Consider the following 14,873-nt stretch of genomic DNA (forward strand, 5'->3'; position numbering starts at 1 on the left):
ATTTTACATTCTCGTCTTTCTCCAATTAAAAAAATCATTTTTTACCTAATCCTTTATATCATTTCTGCTAAAACCACATTACTTCATTCCAACAGCCTTCTAACATTCCTTAATTTTGCAATATTTCTGTAAATAAACTTTAATTTTTTTTCCAATCTTCTTCCACCAACTCTTCACCTTGGTTGTACTCATTTTTTCCAGGACACCTCCTCTTTTTCATAGAGTTGTCATGGAGATCCATAGTTAAAAGTAGAATTTGGCAAGTGTGTCCTCTTTTTTGCTCTTCAAAATATGGCAGCCCTAGACTGTGAATCACCAGTGGTTCAGGCGGTTCACGGCCATGTCCACATGAAAGAATCATGCTGATTTGTAATTGCATTTTTATTGCTTCTTTTCTTTCTTATCTTGTATTTTATTGTATTACATTTTGAATTCTATGGAATGCAAATTGTAATACAATAAAAATTCAAGATAAGGGAAAAAAGAAGCAATAAAAAATAACAGTTAAAGCCATACAGCGTGTAGTGCAGTGCATTACAATTGTTACAAAAGACAGAAGAGTCTTTAAGACCCACAATTTTCAAGTGGTTTTGGGAACCAGCGATATAAATCAAAAAGGAGAATTCGCATTGGGAGGGAATGGCAGATTCTGAGGGATGACGGTGATTTTCATCAGGACCATGTTGCAAAAACATTAACCCCCTCTCTTCAGGGTACAACTTTCCCAAATTTGGTTGGGACCTCTCTCTCCTCAGCTGCTATTTAAACAACAACTGAACAGGTTAAATGCATTTTTGCAGGGCCCATTTCACTGTTTAATAGCAGAACTTAAATCTGCTTTCCTATCATTTACATCCCTTTGTTCTAAGCTGTGAACGCACCATACATTTAAAATGAACTCTGAGATCACTGGATCTCAGAATAATAATAATAATAACAGCAGATTTGAATATTTTCTCTCCCCAAAAGAAATCTGGGCACTGTAGTTTGTTAAGGGTTGCTACAGTGCTCAGAATTCATTGAGGGAAAGAAAGTGATTTGGCTGCCCTGAGTGGCTGCGGAAACCCAGTCAGATGGGTGCAATATAAAAAATAATATTAATTTTTAATATTAATAATATTAAAAATAATAATATGGTGACGATGACGAAGGAATGCAAGGGGTCTCCTAACAACTCTCAGCACCTTTACCAAACCAAAGCTACCAGAATTATTTGGGAGAAGCCATGGCTTTTTAAAGTGGCATCACGGTGCTTTAAATGTATGGTGCGGATGCGGCCTAACTGCTTCACTTCCTGGACCCTTCTGTGCTTCTGTGTTGGCAACTGCGAGCACTCTTCCTTTTTTTTTTTTTTCCCCAAATACATTTTTATTGAGGTTATACACATAGCAAACATACAAACAGATACAAAAGAAAAAATTATAACAAAAAAAAAAGCGTCAGGATATACAAGCCAACTTTTTCCTCTCTCTAACTATACAAAGATAGATTAATCTGGCTGTTTCACAAAACAGTAAACGATTAAAAATCCTTTTGGTAAGTATCAAATATCTGCTTCCATTACGTATTTGATTTTTAATCTATAGGCCTAAATTCACACGCTGGTAGTATTGTTCTGACCCCGCCAATCACATTAAGCATTTATTCCAATATAGTTCCAGTATTTACTCCAATTTTTCAGAGATTTCTGTTCATCGTGGTCTCTTAATTTACCTGTTAATTTATCAAGCTCAGCATAATTTATCATTTTAATTTGCCAATCATTTATATTGGGGATAGTTTCCACTTTCCAATATTGTGCCAATAAAATTCTCGCTGCTGTGGTGGCATAGAGGAATATCGTTCTATCTTCTTTCTTAATATCTTTACCCATCATTCCCAGCAAAAAGGCTTCGGGTCTTTTGGGAAAAGTGTATTTAAATATTCTTTTAAGCTCATTGTAAACCAATTCCCAAAAGCCTTTCACCTTTTTGCATGTCCACCAAAGGGGCAGGATTTGGCCGAGGGTTCTGGATAGCTTGAGGAGCAGCTGCTTTGGAAGTCAAACCTAACGGGCCAGGGCTTTGTCCACATGGAGGTGAGAGGAGCGTCAGAAGACACCGCTGTCCCGAGGAAAGCAGCTGCCACGGCACGGAGGCCCCTCTCGCTGCGCTCTCCGCTTATTGAAAACTACGACTGCAAGGCAGAAGGAATCCGTGTAGCTGTGCACGTCCAGACACGCCGCCGCGCAAGTGAAATAACACGCAGCCAGGGCGTTTCTGGAGGGTAATTTACAGGCGACGGGAACGCGCCTCTCCCCTTCCTTTCTGCACAGACTCAGCACAGGCGAAGCGGGTGTGGAAGGCCTTAACCTACCCGAGAAGGCCTACGTGCATTTCCGTAGCACGCGCCCGTGGGGCTGACCTGCTTTCTTTTTTGTGTGTGTGTGTGTGTGTGTGTTTTGCAGAGCTGAAAAGGCGAAAACTGCACCGCGCCGCCCCTAATTGTTTTGACGGGAACGCCAAGCAGATCGCGCTTGTTGCATTGGCTCAAGTTGCATCGGGGTCAAATTGCTGGCGCAAAACGTGTGTTTGTGCATTGCACGCTCTTGCGGGGAAGTGACGGGCCTGCACGCGCAGGTGTGCGTGTGCGCGCGCGTGCGAGCGAGCGAGCGAGAAGTCGCCCCCCCCCCCGCTGCATCTTCCAGGTTCCACAACTCCCGACTTCTCGCCCGTTCCTGTCCTGCCGAAAGCGCCTCCTGATTGGCTACGACCTCCGGCAGCGCCGGCCAATGCGGGCCCGCCCTGGTGACTTCATTCCTAGGCCGCCCCAGGCGCTGATTGGTCGCTGCCGACCCCGCCTCCTCAGCCCCACGTGGGGAAGGGGATCCCGGTCCGGACGCTGATTGGCCGCGGAGCTGTCGGCGGCGGCTCCGCTGTTGCTGAGGGGAAGCGCGAGGGGCCCGGCCGGGGCAAGGGAGGCCAGGAGCGGACGACGGGTGAGTTTATGAATATGCTAATGACATGCAAATTACTTAAAAATGGACCTTCCGCCGAGGGGACTTGGGATGGGAACGAAGTCCACCCTCCCCGTTCGCTCCGCTTGCCTCAGTTGTACTTTGCAGCCCTGCGGGGGGAGGGGACAGGCTAGAAGTAACAAGCGGAAGAGCTTGATGGGAGTTGTAGTCTTTCCTAGGGGAACTCCCCAGGATGTCCTAAGGGCGGGCCGCAGTTTTGGACTACAAATCCCATGAGGCTGTGCGCGGAGCTTTGGCTTCTTTAGACGTTCTGTTGCCCCAAAGCATTATGGGTGCGCTAGTCTTTTACGAGTACGTCCCTCTGCTTTTCCTATGGGCATCGCTGGCCCGTCCTGAGGAACGGCGCGTTGCATCCCGGGAGTTGTGGTTCTTTCTCTGGTAACTTCCTGGTTTCTCCCATAACTCTTTATGGGAACCATGACTTCGGCGGCCGGCAGCCCTTGCGCGCTCAGCATTTCTAATGCTGTAGAAGCCTGGCTAACAAGGCACTATGGGAATTGTTGTCTTTCACACCTACGCAGTATAGGAAGGATGAGTGACAAGAACTACAAGTCCCATGAAGGATAGCTCCCCGTTTCTGCCTCAGCTGTATTTCGCGTAGTGTCATGGGAATTAAAGTTCTTTCTGCGAGGGTTGGAAGACTCAATCAACTGTGGGTGAAAGTCCTTAAAGACTACATGTCCCATGAGGCTCAGCGGAACCTCGCTCTTCCTGTTCGCCCAGCGCCCGGTAAACAAGTCTGTGTTCTTGCTCCGCCTCTCCGTCCCTATTGGCTACTGTATGGTGGGCTTCTCCCACTTCTCCCTTAATTCACCTTTCTACAGGCTACTGTAAGTGCTTCTCTCAAGGGAGGGGCAGGAATGCTTTGAATAGTCTGGCCGACCCCTTTCAGCGCTGATAGGCCGCACGCGCTGCCTGTCTCGGGAGGTGGGGAATGCGCAAGTTCTGGGGGCGAGCTATTGGCTCTTACGAAAATCTGTCACGGAGTTGTGGGTGCCGATTGGACAGTGGCTCCAGCTGGTCCAGATTCATTCACCATTTTGTCTGTTGGAGTAAAAGGGGCTCGGAGGGGCCGAGAGGGGCTCGGGCTGGACCATCGGAGAAGCGGGGGGGGGGGGAGTAAAAACTGGACTGTACCAAGACTCCCTGCAGAAAGAATTCTGGCTATCCTAAACTCCCTGGAAAGAGGGAGTCATTCAGGTAAGGGGGGGTGATATTAACTCCAGTGCCCCCCTTCCCAAGGAGGGGGGGAAGAGGAGGCTCCACAAAGGGTTAACATCTTCACCATAGCCTCCAAAGGAAAAGGAGGGAGTGGGATGCACCAACTTTACTCCCCCTCCTCCCATTAGGTCCCGGGAGGTACCAACTCCCGCAGCCCCAAAATGGGGACCCTCACAGTTGCAAGGCAGCAGCAGGAGGCAGCAGCAGCAGAGATGCCCGCTTTTTATGTGCCACAACTTTTGGTGGTCTTACTCAAAAGAATTCTGTCGGGGGGGGGATGCGATCCCTTTTGCAGCTGCTAAGGCAGGTGGGATCAAGGCGAGAGACCAGCTTTGCCGCCCCCCCCCCAGCTCCCCTTTCCTGGGCATGTTTGGGAGGGCAAGTGGGTTGTGATGCACCACCAGAAGAGGAGAGGGGTGCTGATTCTGGCTGTGGTGGGATGACTTTGAGCAGGGCAGCGGTCCAGGCTGAGACCCAACACCAGTTATTATGGGATGGGAGGATTGGCAGGGAGGCCTGGCCATTGTGTGTGCGTGGCAGGAGGTGTTTGTGTGTGTTGGGGTGGGGGTGGGGAGAAACAGAGAGCGGAGAGGAGTTGCATAACATGGGAGGGGTCTTTGGGAAGTTAGTTGCGTGGTGGGAGCGTTGTCAAGAGCGAAGGAAAGTCTTCTGCCCAGCATTTGGGGTGAGCAAGGTCACTTGTGGGAGGTGCTGTGGGGTAGAGGGTCTGTCGTTCAGATATAAGGCCGTGGGCAGGAGCAGATGACACTTTGCTGGCTTTTGGGAGGGGGCTGCTAAGGAAGGATGGCATAGCTGTGTGTATATGACTCTGGGAGTAGTAACGTGAAAATACTCCAAATATTTCCTATATGGGGCAGGTGGGGGGGGATTGTGCAGGGAGAAGGTGTGTGGACAAATTAGGGTTTCATTATTCCCCAGCCACACGAGGTATTAGCACAGGGACCTGTTCTGGTGGCCAGTTTCAGCCCAAGGGTATGTAGAGTAACAGCATGTGCCTCTGAGCGCATACAGAGTGCCGCTGCTCCACCACTCGGGAACAGAGCACCCACATCTTCAGCTGAAGGAATCCAGAGCAGATCTGGGGGAAAGGTGGGAGAAGAGGAACATGTTTAGAGGGTTTGAAATGGGGGAGATGGGGGCAGCAGCCATGGAGAGTCTGGCATAACGTCTCTCTCTCTCTCTCTCTCTCTCGAGGAAGCTTGAAGCCAGGGAGAGCGTCCGGAATGATAACATTAGGAATGCTTTGTCGAGCCAATCCTTGAGACTGTTCGCCCATAGTCTGTTTTTTTCCAGGAAGCCTCTTCTCCCTCCCTTTTTGGTGGGGTGCGGGGAAGAGGAGGGGATTTGGCCTACGTTCCCTCCTTGCCGCCAAGCGGATGGGTTGCAACTCTTCCACATTCCTTTGCACCCTGCTCCTGTCTCCAGGCCTCAGATGAGAAGGGAACTAGGAAGGATTCCTCCGGAGGTCTCTGAGCATTCCTCTCCCCGCCCACCAGCTGCACCCAAGCTGGTAGCAGGGGGAGACATGTGAACAAGGAACAAACCTCCCTCTGCAGAACTTGGGGTTCTTTGGGTTTTGCCTGAGTTCGCTGCACCCCTTACCCGGGTAGCACATTATGGAAAGCCGTTGAGAAAACGTGTTGGCCATATTGAACAAGTGAGGATATGCCGTTTTCTTGCGCTGCCTCATGTTGGGATAGACGTGTGAGTTTCTTCTCTGGCCTTTGGCACAATGAAGCACAGACAAACTCGGGAAGCATCTGATGAGGTAAACAGAAATGGAGAGAAGTGTATCTCAAGAGATGCTGGAAAGGGTGAAAGCTTCTTATTATGCTAGCCCGATTTGTTTCAGGCTGAGCAAGCCTCCTTGAGGGGGCTTATCTTACACATTTCTTTATAAGCTGCTCAGCGAACATCCGTTTTGAGGGACCTTGCAGGGCAAAACTTGCCTTGTCCTTATGGCATAACATCCAGTCCCCGGGACCCTCTCACTTTTTTATTCCCCACGGATGTTTCTGCTGTACAATTAAAAATGAAGACAAAGGACCTCCTCTTTGTGTTAACATCACCCGGGGGTCTCTTATTCAGAATGTTGAAGGTGCAAGCCATACCATACCAAACCCTGTACTCTATCATAAGTTTTAACGCCTTCATCTGATGAAGAGTTCTGTGTTGCTTGAATGCTTGCTCTCCCATTCTGTAGAATGGTGACGGGGAGCCTGTGACCTTCCAGGTATTTTTGGACTCCATTTCCCATCAGCGCCAGCCAGCACAGCCAATGGCCAGGAAGAATAGCGTTGTAGTCCGCTGGTGTTAAGAGGGACTTCGGTTCCCCGTTCCTGATTTACAACATAGTGTAGTTAAGTGTCATGACTGACCTCCTGGGGGGGGGGCAGGGAGCCGGAAGGGATCCCAGAGGGTCATCTATTCCAACCCGCCGCAATGCAGGAATACCTAAGCTCTTTTATTTATTTCATTTGTTTCTCGATTTTATTGGCAATGGTGCCAGGGGTGGCATATGAGTGCTACCCAACCATTAGTGTATCCTGCTAAGTGCCAGTCAAAGCGGTGTTTGTGTTTTCTCCATTTCTGAATACAGTGGTATCTTGGGTTAAGAACTTAATTCATTCTGGAGGTCCGTTCTTAACCTGAAATTGTTCTTAACCTGAAGTACCACTTTAGCTAATGGGGCCTCCCGCCGGTGCCACCACACAGCGATTTTTGTTTTCATCTTGAAGCAAAGTTCTTAACGTGAGGTACTATTTCTGAGTTAGCGGAGTCTGTAACCTGAAGCATCTGTAACCCGAGGTACCACTGTACAATTATATGAGGTGAAGGAGCTCAGGCCTGGGAGGTGAGCAGAGAATTATGGGACGGGGCAAAAGTATGGAATATGTTGCCACGAGCCTCACACAAGCGAGAAGTAGCAGGTGGGTTTGTGCTTGTGGGAAGGGTCTTTAGGGTTAGAGCTGGGAAAAGACAATGGGAGCAGGGAGCGTTTTAAGAATTGCATTGCAGGGGGTTGGACTTGATGACCCTTGGGGGTCCCTTCCAACTCTGCAATTCTGTGATTCTACAAGGAGACTTCTGAATCTGCCCAAGGGCCCATCTGATCCAACGCCTTGTTCTCACAGTGGCCCTATATTTGCTTCTGGGGAACCAGTGAGCAGAACGTGAATCATAGAGTTGGAGGGTCGTCTAGTTCAACCGCCTGCGATTCAGGAATCTTTGGCCCAACATGGGGTTTGAACCCACGATCCTTGGATTAAGAGCCTCAAGCTGTACACAAGAGCCGTCTCTCCTCCTGTGGTTTCCAGCAACAGCTATTAAGAGGCATTACTGCCTCCCAATTGTGGAGGCAGAGAATAGCCATGGAGTGTACAGACACCAATGGGCTTATTCCCCATGAACTTGTCTGCTCCTCTTTTAAAGCCATCCAAGCTAGTGGCTGTCATTGCCCCTTGTGGGAGTGAGTTCTGCACTGGCGAAGAAGTACTTTCTGCCCTGAATCTTCCCAGCATTCAGGTTCATTGGATACCCAAGAGTTCTGTCATTCAATGTTTAGAATATAATGGATGCTTTCGCTGAAATTCTTGCATTGCATGGGGGTTGGACCCTCTAGGGGTGCCTTCTAACTCTATGATTCTGTATGACATCCCTGCTCTTTAGCTTAAAACAAAACCTCCAGGTTCTTAAAAATTGGATGGCTGCAATAGTGGGGAAGGAGAGGCCAGATCCTTGGACCAGTGAGAGAGCAGGTATGGGGGTTTGTCACTCTGGTTCGCTGGAACCTCGGCAGAACGAGCCTCTGCCTGCTCTTGTAACCTTTGCCTCTTGTCTTTCTCTCCTCAGCTCCCTGAGTCCACACCCAGCCTGGAGGGAATATGAAACCAGCGAGGAAGGCTGCTGGCTCCTCCTCCTCCTCTAGCAGCAGCAGCAGCCGCTCCCCACCCTCCACCCGGGCAGCCAAGGCCCAGAAGCGCAAGGCCACTGAGGAGGGGCCCAAACCCGAAGAAGAAGCAGGGGAGGAGTCTCTAGATCAAGCCCCGCCTTTCCCAGGTGCCCGGTGCCTGCAGCCGCCGATGGATCCTGGCCTGCAGGAGTTGGCAGGGACGCCCGAGGACCCCTACAAGCTGCCCGAGGGGGACAGGGACCCGGGGACTGAGGCCTGCGGGGCGGAAGCCTCCCTGAACCGCAAGACGGCCACTTTCAAGTCGCGGGCGCCCTGCAGGAAGTGCCTGGGGGGCGACGAGTCGAACGGCAGCGAAGGTGCGGCGGGGCCCACCGAGGACGAGCCCAGGCGCTGCCCCTCATCCAGCACCGACACCGCCAGCGAGCACTCTGCGGACGAGAATGACAAGGGGGCGGGGGACGCCTGGGCCACGGCCCCGAGTGACTATGACCTGCGGCAGCTGCGCTCGCAGCGGGTGCTGGCCCGGCGTGAAGGGCTCTTTCAGCCGGCTGTAGTGAAGCAGATCCGCCGTGGGCAGGACTTAGGGGTGCAGTTTGTGGGCGACCGCGTTACGGCGTACTATGAAGGGGCTCTGGGCTCCGGCGCGGTGGACGTGGTCCTGGATGCCATGCCTCCTCCGGGGGCCTTGGTGGTTGGCACACTGGTCTGCGCTTGTGCAGACCCCGAGGAGACGGCCTACCGGGAAGGCACCATCGTCGAGGTGAGCGCCAAGCCGGCTTCCTACAAAGTTCGCTTTGCCCGCCCCGTCGTCCTCCCTGGCACTGCAGCAGCCCGCAAAGACTCGGCCTGGCTGACGCGCTCGGCCCTGCGCCTCTTGCGCCCGCCGTGGAGCTGCGAAGCTGCCCCCGAGGACAGCAAGCCACCTGAAAAGTCCCCTCCGTTGCCGGAAGAAGAGAAGGTCGCCCTGGCCCTCCCGTGCCCCGACCCGAAACAACCAGAAGACGCGGAAGTCTCCAAGATCAGCGCCTGCGTGCGGTCAGAGGAAAAGTCCATGGTGGTGCCGCCCCAGATCCTGTCCCCGCCCAAGTCCCCAGCTTTCCCTCGCCTCCCCGAGCAGCCGTCCCCACTGCTGAGCCCGGATGCGAGCGGGAGCCGCAGCAGCAGTGTCATGTCTGTGGACAAATGCAGCACCCCGGGCTCGTCTCGCTCCCGGACTCCCCTCACGGCGGCCCAGCAGAAGTACAAGAAGGGGGACGTGGTGTGCACGCCCAATGGCATCCGCAAGAAGTTCAACGGGAAGCAGTGGCGGCGGCTGTGCTCCCGGGAGGGCTGCATGAAGGAGTCGCAGCGGCGTGGCTACTGCTCCCGCCACCTCTCCATGCGCACCAAGGAGATGGAGAGCCTCTCGGAGGGGCGGGCCAGTGGGCTGCGGGAGGGCAGTGCCGAATTTGACTGGGATGACACCTCGCGGGACAGCGAGGCCAGCAGCGCGCGGGGGGACTCTCGGCCCCGCCTGGTGCCCCCCGCCGACCTGTCCCGCTTCGAGTTTGATGAGTGCGAAGCAGCTGTCATGCTGGTCTCCCTGGGCAGCTCTCGCTCGGGCACCCCTTCCTTCTCACCCGTCTCCAACCAGTCTCCCTTCTCACCGGCACCCTCTCCCTCTCCCTCACCCCTCTTCGGCTTTCGCCCAGCCAACTTCAGCCCCATCAATGCCTCGCCTGTCATCCAGAGGGCTGCCGCCCGCAGCCGCCACGTGAGCGCCAGCACGCCGAAGGGTGTCGGTGGTGCCGTGCTGAGCCCTGAGATGCTGCACCACGCAGCCTCCCGCGAGCGCCACCACTCGGGCATCACCTTCCAGACCAACCTCACTTTCACCGTGCCCATGAGCCCCAGCAAGCGGAAAGCCGGGGACTCGCACCACAGCAGCACAGGCTCAGCGGCCGACTTCCACAAGAACGAGAGCCTTGACTCGGGCGTCGAGTCTGTCTCGCACACCCCCACTCCTTCCACACCAGCTGGCTTCCGGGCTGTGTCGCCCGCCGGGGCGGGGCCCTTCTCCTCCCGCTCCCAACAGGCTTCCCCGCTCCTGCTGGTGCCCCCGCCGGCTGGGCTGACCTCCGACCCCAGCCCCACCGTGCGCAGGGTGCCCGCCGTGCAGAGGGACTCGCCCGTCATCGTGCGGAATCCCGACGTGCCGCTGCCCTCCAAGTTCACCGAAAAGCCCCTGGAGGGGAGGGTGGGCAGCCCGCGGGCGGGGAAGGCCGGCTCCAAGGAGCATCTTCCGGGCAAGGGGCAGCTGCAGATGCCGGTGCCCATCAACGTGGGCCGGACTCTTCCTTCCAGCCAGCCCTGCGTGGTTTCCGCCTCCGAGCAGGCCCCGCCCATCTTCAGCGTCTCCTCCCCCTTCCAGCCAGTCGCCTTCCATCCTTCTCCTGCAGCCCTCCTGCCTGTCATCGTCCCTGGAGAGTACACTAGCCACCCCACGCCCAAGAAGGAGATAATCATGGGAAGGCCTGGGACAGGTGAGTTGGGCTGGTTGCTTAGTTTGTTTTCGTCTTCTGGCACAGTTTTCAATCCCTGTGTGGACTGCATTTGATGGTTCCCAAGATTCATTCTGTTGAAGATGAAAACGAGGCACTTGTCTGTGCATTAGGTCCTGTGCATATACCTGCTTTGAATCCGCTCTGACTTTGCACTAACTGTTTTCTTCTTTGCATCGAGAGAGGCTGTGTCTCTATTTCGGAAAGAGAGTGGGGGTCTTGTGTACCGTATGGCCTAGTGGATGAGAGAGTTTGCTTTGGATCTAGGCCCTGGAGATCTGATTTCAGCAGCCACTGCTGCCCTGCTGCTGTTAGCAAGTACTCCTTTTTTGGGCAGCGGCAGCAATAGCGTCCTGCTCTGCAGGGTTGTTGTGAAAGCAAGGACATTGAGGACTGTGAAGGACATTGTGAATTGAAAGTGCTCCATGAGTTGTAGGTACTAAGAGATATTTCACTCAGTGCTGTTCGGAAGCAGGAAATGTACGCTGGCTTTGAGGCTGCATCTAGGAGGGAGTTTGAAAGTGTCCACATAGTTCATCTGAGGATAGTGTTTTTCTCCAGCTCTGGGCAGCCAACCTGGTGCGGATGTGATTCAAACATGACAATGAAGGGAAGGCGAAAGGTTTGTTGGTGCTCCATTTTGGGTTTGTACCCTAACCTCCTCTTAATAGCTGGTGCAATGTTAGAGACTCAGATATGTAAACTAGGCACCAAATGGCTCCTTAAGCCAAGGTTACAGTCGAGAAAATGGAATGTCTAGTTGCCATTTTGGGGCAAGTCTTATTTTTCAAAGGATGGACTGAATGTGGTTGATTCTCAGTTAAACATCTGGCTATTTCAGATGACAACCTTGAGCTTTGTATTGGCCTGTTCTGACCCCTCTCTTTTTATGGACTATTCATAACGTATGAATACTCTTCACAACTGTGAATGTGAGCAGGGCAGTGGGGTGGGGTAAGTGAAGACAACCGACAACAATTAACTATGACGTTGTTCGCTGCTCCTGCTCAGGCTGCACAGAAACAGCATTTGGGTTCCAGAAATTCATCCTGACCTTGCAAATAAAATATAACTGATAGAATTCTCCAGGATGTGGTATTAATGCGTGAAAACTGTCCGGATCCAATGATCCCCAGGCACGCACCTCCAGATGGTGGAGATGTCAGGCCCTATCCTGGCACCTAGGCCTCTTCACTTAGCCGCAAGTGGCCAAGAGCCAGGTGCAAAATGCTTCTGTCGCCTGGCTAATTTCAAACACTGAGCTGGCGGCAACATTTTCGTGAGAGTCCTGCTGCTTCAGGCCAAAGGTCATGAGAGCAGAAGAAGGAGCCCTGCAGGATCATGGTCCATGGCCCATCTAGTGCAGAATCTTGTTCTCATAGTGGCCCACCTGATGTGTGGGGGACACCAGCAAGCGGGGTCCAAGCCCTCTCCCCCCTTGCGATTTCCAGCAACTACTGTTATTCAAAGGCAATGCTGCCTCCAACCGTGGAGGCAAAACACGGCCATCCTGGCAAGAAAGCCTCCCCAAGTTGTTGGCCATCGCTGCAAGTTCCATGGTTAGACTCTGTGCTGTGTGAATAAGTTATTTCTTCTCTCTGTCCCCAATATTTCGACATTCAGCTTCATTGGACGTCAACGAGTCCTACTGGGAGAAAAAAACTTTCCTCTCCCCACTTTCTCCACGGCAGGCATAATTTTATAAACTTACATCATGGCACCTCTCATTTACCTTTCTCTTGGCTAAAGGGTCCCAAATCATAGTAGAGTTGGAAGGGATCCTGAGGGTCATCTAGTCCAACCCCGGGACTCTCAACACATGGTCTCCCATCCAGTTTGGAACCATACCGGACCCTGCTTAGCTTTGCAAATGTGCCGGCAGTTTTCTTGCTGTTTCAGCCTTTCCTTATAGGTCCTTCTCGTCCATGCTCCCCACCCATACTGTAGCCCAGTATCTTCTTGTGTTTTTCAGGAAACGGGGGCACAAGGGGCAAGAAGCCCCACACCCTGCTGCCTGCCTGCCTGCCTGCCTTCGGGCAACTGCTATTCAGAATCTTACTTCTTGTGATTACTGTTGTAGTTAATGGCCATTGAGATATTTTTTTTCCTCTGTGAATTTACCTCTAGCCTACATCACGACCCAGCAGCAAAGTCCTTGCACTCCTATCTTTGTTTTCAGTAAGAGAGATTTTAAATAATAATAATAATAATAATAATAATAATAATAATAATAATTTATTATTCATACCCCGCCCATCTGGCTGGGCCTCCCCAGCCACTGTGGGCGGCTTCCATAGAAACCAAAAATACAGTAAAATATCACACGTTAAAAACTTCCCTGAACAGGGCTGCCTTAAGATGTCTTCTGAATGTCAGGTAGTTGTTTATCGCTTTGACATCTGCTGGAAGGGCGTTCCACAGGGCGGGCGCCACTACCGAGAAGGCCCTCTGCCTGGTTCCCTGTAGCTTTGCTTCTCGCAATGAGGGAACCGCCAGAAGGCCCTCGGCGCTGGACCTCAGCATCCGGGCAGAACGATGGGGGTGGAGACGCTCCTTCAGGTATACTGGACTGAGGCCGTTTAGGGCTTTAAAGGTCAGCACCAACACTTTGAATTGTGCTCGGAAACGTACTGGGAGCCAATGTAGGTCTTTCAAGACTGGTGGTCTCGGCGGCCGCCCCCAGTCACCAGTCTAGCTGCCGCATTCTGGATTAGTTGTAGTTTCCGAGTCACCTTCAAAGGTAGCCCCACGTAGAGTGCATTGCAGTAGTCCAAGCGGGAGATAACCAGAGCATGCACCACTCTGGCGAGACAGTCCGCAGGCAGATAGGGTCTCAGCCTACGTACCAGATGGAGCTGGTAAACAGCTGCCCTGGACACAGATTTGACCTGTGCCTCCATGGACAGCTGTGAGTCCAAAATGACTCCCAGGCTGCGCACCTGGTCCTTCAGGGGCACAGTTACCCCATTCAGGACCAGGGAATCCTCCACACCTGCCCGCCTCCTGTCCCCCAGGTGGAAAGTAGGTGGAAATCGCAGTGAGCCTTGGCTTAATTGGGCCCAAGGCCATTAACCGTCCCCTTTGATAGTTGTGGAATCTGAAGCAGAGAGAGTATGTGATGTGCTCAAGGCAGCAGCCCTGTCTGTCCAGGGTTGAGTTGGGATTTCAACTTTGGTCTCCTTTGGTTGTGGCTGGACGTTTGACGAAACAGATTCTCTCCTCCTCCCGGAGGTAGGGGCAAGCAGAGCTTCCAAGTTTTGTCCCAGCTCCTGCGAGGGATAGAGTGTCATCTGTTATGGATGCTTTAGCTGAGATTCCTGCCTTGCCGGGGGTTGGACTAGATGACCCACGGGGTCCCTTCTAACTCTACACTTCTTTGATTCTATGAGAGTGCCTGTGTGTCTGTGCAAGAGAGATCCTACAGTAGTCTAGATATTCCCCCCCCCCCATGATTTCTCTTGTTCTGCCACTTGCTTCCCAGTGCACTCTGGAATGGAGAACAGGCCCATAATGCTTTTGAACCACCTCCAAGGTTACACCTACGGGACCGCCTCTCCTGGTATGCCCCACAGAGGAACTTACGGTCTTCAAATAAAAACACCTTGAAGGTCCCAGGCCACAGAGAGGTTAGGCTGGCCTCAACTAGAGCCAGGGCTTTTTCGGCTGCGGCTCCAACCTGGTGGAACGCTCTGTCACAAGAGACAAGGGCCCTGCAGGACTTGACATCTTTCCGCAGGGCCTGCAAGACAGAGCTGTTCCACCAGGCCTTTGGTCAGGGCGCAGCCTGACCCCCTCCTTTGGCAATCTTTACAAAACTTTAGTTTATGGTTGCCATCAATTTGGATTTTAATTAACTTTTATAATGTTTTTATAATGTTGCACTGTTTTGGTGTTGTTAGCCGCCCTGAGCCCGGCTTCGGCTGGGGAGGGCAGGATATAAATAAAATTTATTATTATTATTATTATTATTATTATTGTTTGCAGTCCCAAGCAGGCCACAATGCCAGGTTAGCCAAACTATCCTGTTCGTGTCCGTACACATTTGGTGGGTTGCATTTGACTTGGTTGGGTTGTGAGCCGGGTAAGCCTGATCTAGAAAAACAAGTTTGTTCAAAAATAAGTAAGCAAGTTCCCAGGTGGTAATGTTTGTGTCCTGCGCACA

At 52.3% G+C, this 14,873-nt stretch overlaps 1 protein-coding gene across 3 annotated transcripts in view; it reads left to right on the forward strand.

Annotated features, from left to right (window-relative positions):
- The first annotated feature begins 2,858 nt into the window (after positions 1 to 2,858).
- The window catches only part of CIC (capicua transcriptional repressor), a 47,876-nt gene continuing 35,861 nt past the window's right edge, over positions 2,859 to 14,873 (forward strand). For 2 of the 3 annotated variants that reach the window (XM_079985260.1, XM_079985262.1), the window contains exons 1-2: positions 2,859 to 2,977; positions 8,111 to 10,693. In XM_079985260.1, the coding sequence (XP_079841386.1) occupies positions 8,143 to 10,693 (2,551 nt within the window). In that variant the 5' untranslated portion in view covers positions 2,859 to 2,977; positions 8,111 to 8,142. Of the gene's footprint in view, positions 2,978 to 4,077; positions 4,217 to 8,110; positions 10,694 to 14,873 lie in introns of those variants that run through there. The other variant, XM_079985261.1, reaches the window with a different exon arrangement.

The sequence above is a fragment of the Podarcis cretensis genome, assembly GCF_951804945.1.
Source record: "Podarcis cretensis genome assembly, chromosome: 8".
Classification (NCBI taxonomy): Eukaryota; Metazoa; Chordata; class Lepidosauria; order Squamata; family Lacertidae; genus Podarcis; species Podarcis cretensis.